This window comes from Bos indicus, chromosome 19 (genome assembly GCF_029378745.1).
Source record: "Bos indicus isolate NIAB-ARS_2022 breed Sahiwal x Tharparkar chromosome 19, NIAB-ARS_B.indTharparkar_mat_pri_1.0, whole genome shotgun sequence".
Lineage (NCBI taxonomy): Eukaryota > Metazoa > Chordata > Mammalia > Artiodactyla > Bovidae > Bos > Bos indicus.
This window is the reverse complement of record NC_091778.1, coordinates 38,842,109-38,847,253: the sequence shown is the minus strand read 5'-3', so window position 1 is coordinate 38,847,253 and position 5,145 is coordinate 38,842,109. Positions and strand designations below refer to the sequence as shown.

At 46.4% G+C, this 5,145-nt stretch overlaps 1 protein-coding gene across 2 annotated transcripts; it reads left to right on the top strand.

Moving 5' to 3' along the window:
* The first annotated feature begins 1,097 nt into the window (after positions 1–1,097).
* Positions 1,098–3,858, top strand: ATP5MC1 (ATP synthase membrane subunit c locus 1). 2 transcript variants are annotated; one of them, XM_019981066.2, is made up of 5 exons: positions 1,098–1,246; positions 1,760–1,808; positions 2,703–2,780; positions 3,158–3,336; positions 3,637–3,858. In XM_019981066.2, the coding sequence occupies exons 2-5, from the start codon at positions 1,770–1,772 to the stop codon at positions 3,749–3,751; spliced, it is 411 nt and encodes a 136-aa protein (XP_019836625.2). In that variant the 5' UTR covers positions 1,098–1,246; positions 1,760–1,769; the 3' UTR covers positions 3,752–3,858. The 2 variants fall into 2 exon arrangements, with proteins under 2 accessions (XP_019836625.2, XP_019836626.2); XM_019981067.2 differs by having other exon boundaries at positions 1,136–1,274.
* Positions 3,859–5,145: the final 1,287 nt, after the last annotated feature.

Here is a 5,145-nt window from a genome sequence, read left to right as displayed (position 1 = left end):
AACATAATTTAAAATATCTGCTTATTTCATCAAGTGAAAATATGGCAATTTATTTAACCATTTACTTGTTTCCAATTTCAATAAATTCTTCAACATCCTTTGAAGAGAATCTTTGCATTTCTGATTTTTTCCTTCAAGATAGATTTCTATGAGTGATATTCCTGGGTAAAGGGATGGAGAGTTTAAAGGCTCTCAGTTCCTCGAGAATTTCGGGGTCAAAGATGGGCCATTCAAAGTCTGTCAACAAATATTGCCAAATAGCTTTCAAGAAATGTTCTAATTCATATATTCTCACCAGCAAGTACACAAGTACCTGGCTCACATTAGTAAAAAGAACTCTGCACTTTTGATTAGTGAGAAAAGTTGCATTTAAACTTCTACTTCTTTGTATGGTTTAATTCAAGATACTTTTCCTTCAATTTATATTTCTTTCTGCCTGTTCCCATCGTTTTCCTATCAGGATGTTAAGTGTTTTATCCTTGTAATGTTCTTTTTACAATACGAAAATACTTTAAACAAACAACCAGTTGCTAGTCCATGACTGCTCAACGTTGGCAGTGGTCCACAAAGCTGCGCCAGCCCACTAGCGAACTTACAACTAGTCAGCCGGCCTTTATGCTTCATTGCGGAAGCAAGCCGCCCACAAATCTTGAGGGCGGGAATTGCTGCAAAGGCGTTGGCTCGCCCAGCCTGGGAGTCTCGCGGGATCTCAACCACCTTTGGGGCCTCTGAAGCGACTACAAATCCCAAAAGACAACGCGCCTCAGGGCCCGAGCGCTCGAATGAAGGCTAAGGTCCAAGGTCATGTGTTTGTCTGCGTAAGCCGTCCGGCCTCGCTCCCATGCCTTTTTCTTCAGCTTTGCACCTTGGCCGCCATTTTGTGGGGAAGGTTATGAAACCTCTTAGTCCAGCAGACTATGGTCGAGCACTTCAGAAACCGGCCAATCGGAAGCCAGATCTCAAAGGAAAACCCCGCCTTTGCCCTCATGGAGGCGGGAACTGCCACGAAGCTCCTGTGGAGAGAGAGAAAGAAGTTCCGCAAGACCAATAAGAAAGGAGGACTAGAGGGTGTTAACCAATGAAGGCGCGGGGGGATTGCGGCCAATGAGAGTTGGGGAACCCCGGGACACGTGGGTCCGGGAGCAGTGTGCCGAGTCCTAGAGCTAAAGCCGGGACGTGAGTCAGTCACCTTGAGCCGGGCGAGCGCTGTGGTCTGAGCAGGGGCAGCAGGGCAGTGGGAGTACAGGTGACTTGAAACCGAAAGCCAGCAATCGGCAAGGATATGGCTGGGTTGTATGGAGGGGCATTTGTCCGTAGGGCGGGGAAAAGCGATGGGTATCTGTAACCTTAACAATTAATCTTAATTACCAACGGTAATGAGCGATTAATTGTCCCAGCTGAGGCGGGCGGTGGAGTGCTGTTTGAAATGGGCAGGACCCTGAACGGCATCTGTCTAGTTCCTACCTCCCCAGTCTATCCCGGAGATCATCCTCGTTGAACATCATTTCCCTGCTGGGCTCGGGCCTTCTTCTTTTACTTCCAATCTCCATGACCTTTCTTTACAGACCTGTCGCGCTGAAAGAGGTGGAACGGGAGTTTGCGCTGTCCCTCTGACCTCTAATGTTCTTCTCGGCTGGGGCATGGTTCGAGGAAGAGCGTGGTCCAGGGAGGACGGGCGGGGTGAAGGGGACGACCGAAGGTCGCAACTGTAAGCAAACAACCAGGCTGTCAATGGATTTTTTTTTCCCCCCCTCTGCAGACTGAAAAAAATGCAGACCACCGGGGCACTACTCATTTCTCCTGCTCTGGTAAGCTGCGGCTCCTGGGTTCTCTGTAGCACCAGGTGTGGGAGCCATTCGTGTTTAATGAATGAACTGAGAGGAGCTTGCATCCTGATGATGTTGCTCCTTTAGCAAAGCAGTAAGATGGATGCAGTTAACCCCTGATTATTTGTGCATGTAAACCAAGCTATCTTGGCTTTGGAATGTGGTCAGAGTCTGGATCTGGCGTGTACCCCCAGTCTAGCTTGGCCACAGCAAGATTGCCCTCTAAAACAGTGATTCTCAACCTTGGCTGCACGTTGGAATCATATGGGGAGCTTTAAAAAACACTTGATGCCCAGGCTGCACCCTATGGGGATGAAATTCATGCATCTGTATTTTTTTTTTAGAACTGAGGTGATTATAATGTTCAACCAAGTTTGAAAACTGCCACATTATATTAAAGTAACTCAAGAAAGCTTTGTTACAGGAGTCTCTGCTTAGGTGACTGTTTCAGGAGCCTCACCAGGCTTACTGGCCCACTCCATTCAGGGTGTGTAACAGTGACTACATTTTTAGCAAAATAAGATTTTCCCTTTCCGATTCCTTTGGTGGTCTGGATACAAACCCTTCCTGTACTTGATTTGATGTTAGTGTGTTTTTGTTTTGTTTTTTCTATTCTGGGATACTGATTAAGGACTGTGCCCATAGAAGTGAACTTTGTTACCCAGTTTTAAACAGAAAGATTTCCACTGCTGACTGCACCAGTGTCTCTGGTACAGCCATGTCTGATAGAAACAGTAATGCATTGATTGACCTTGAAATACCTTGGACTTGTTTTATTTATAATATTTGTAATCTTTTTTGACAGAAGCTCAGCAGTTAGAGGGGTTTTTTCTTTTGTCTTGCCTGATTTGGAGGAATGTGTTTCTGATTTTATAGATCCGTTCTTGTACCAGGGGTCTGATCAGGCCTGTGTCTGCCTCCTTCCTGAGTAGGCCAGAGATCCAATCTGTACAGGTAAAGGAGAATGGGCCCTCTAAAGAATGTCCCCAGACTAGGTTCCTTTAAGTTTGCCTTTAAGGCAAAGTGGGAGGACAGTCAGAGAACCGGGTGCTTTAATAGTTCTAAGTACCCACAAAGTGAACATTGTAGGTGAAACTAGGAAAACTGAAATTGAGTTTTCATGAAATTTCCCTAGCCCTGTCTGGAAATGGACCTTAAGACTAATTCTAATCACACCCTGCAGTCTGAGCATTCTGTACTTGCTAAGCAGCCTTCCAACAATTTCCGAGCTCAGGTGGGTGGAGTGAGGGGCGGAGTCAGCCACCTGTCCTTGAGCCTCACTATCTCCTTCTCTCTCCTTCCCTACTTCCCTCTGTTCCCCCTCCTTCTAGCCTTCCTACAGCAGTGGCCCACTGCAGGTGGCCCGGCGGGAATTCCAGACCAGTGTTGTCTCCCGGGACATTGACACAGCGGCCAAGTTTATTGGCGCTGGGGCTGCCACAGTTGGTGTGGCGGGTTCAGGGGCTGGTATTGGAACAGTGTTTGGCAGCTTGATCATTGGCTATGCCAGGTAAGGTCCAGGGTGGTCTAGAGCATCTCCTACTGTAAATTCCACCTTCAGCAAAAGATCCTTCTAGCTTTGTGTTGATTTCATCTACCTCCTATTTTCTCAGAATTTAAATGTTTCCAACTTGGCTCCCTTAAAACTTACCATGCTGATACTCTGCTTGCCTGTCCAGTCCCCAGGATATATGCAAGCTGGGCCCTCTCCCATTCAGCACCCCCTATTCACCTAAACTACTTGAGTCTTTCACCACCACCCATGAGCCATGCCCTCACCCTTTTCTTTCCCTGTCTCTGTGTCTGACAGGAACCCGTCTCTGAAGCAGCAGCTCTTCTCCTATGCCATTCTGGGCTTTGCCCTGTCTGAGGCTATGGGGCTCTTCTGTTTGATGGTCGCCTTCCTCATCCTCTTCGCCATGTGAGGCTCCGTGGAAGTCACCTACCCACCCCTGCTGCTTCGACTCCAGGCCATGCCCGGTGCTGGAGTGTGCTAACCTTTACCATTAAACACAATGTTTCTCTAAACTCATATGCCAATGCCTCAGTCCTTTGCCCTTGGGGAGGGCCTTCATATATTAATAGAAAGGTGAGACAAGGAAGTAGGATTGGGGCAGCCACTGGTGGTTAAAATTCCTCAGGGCTGAGAAGTAGCACTGCTGTGACTGTAATAACATCTCCCAGAGGAGAGAACATGGATTTGTCTAATGATGATTGGTGATTTTTCAAATTTAGTGTAATAATATGTAACATTTTTGAGGGGCTTAATTTGCACCAAGCTCTTTACAGAATGTTTTGCATTTCTTATCTCAGCAACCCTATGAATTATAAGTGTAGTGATTATACCTGTTTTGCAAATGAGGGAACTGAGGCTTAGGGAAACAAGATAACTTGTTCATCATCTCAGAGCTGGTAAGTGGCAGAATTAGGGATTCCCACCTCAGGCCAGCTTAAGCCTTTATCTGCTGTGTTGTCCCATCTATTTTCATTTTGGCCACACAATTAAGGTGGCACAGACAGGGAAACTGTCCTAAAGAAGTTGTATACCACCTTAGAGGTGGGCCTCCATCTGCCAGCATTTGGCTCCACTGTTTCATTTCCATTCTCAATTAGAACATTTAGAGTGCCTAAATGTTCTTGAATAAAGCTGATGAGGGACATGGTCTGTGTTCCTGGAGAATTTAAAATCTTAGCTCTGCTGATGAAAAGGATCTTTTGGCAGGAGCCAGTGCGGGGTGAGCAGGCTCCGGGAGTTGGTGATGGACAGGGAAGCCTGGCGTGTTGCAGTCCATGGGGTCGCAGAGTCGGACACGACTGAGCGACTGAACTGGCTGAGTGCGTGGGTGAACAAACTGCTTACAGACCTCCTCACAGTATCTTCCTGTGGTCTCAGTCTGTTCAGCCAGTGTCCCACACTTAGCCGAAGTGGACTTATAACCCAGGTAAAAGAAAGCTAAGCTGATATATCCACAGAATGAACTCAAGGGTGCTGGTAGACATGACCTGCCTCAAATATGAGACCCACTTTTTGAAAGTGGTACTTAAATATACTGTAAAACTGTGAACTAGAAACAATAATTAACACCTTCCAGCTGAAGGGCAGCTAGCAAAGGTTAAAACACCAAAAAAAAAATGTGAGTCAATAAGAATGAATTCAATTTACATGCAATTTAAATACAGTCATGCAGGTATTTAGGTGTTAAGCATTCTAGGAGTTTGGGGGAATGGTGAAAACCAACAGAGTGGAAACAATACTGAACAAGGCCACAAATTATCGGCTCTGTGGGTAGACAAGCTATGTGCTGAAGAAGAGGGAAAG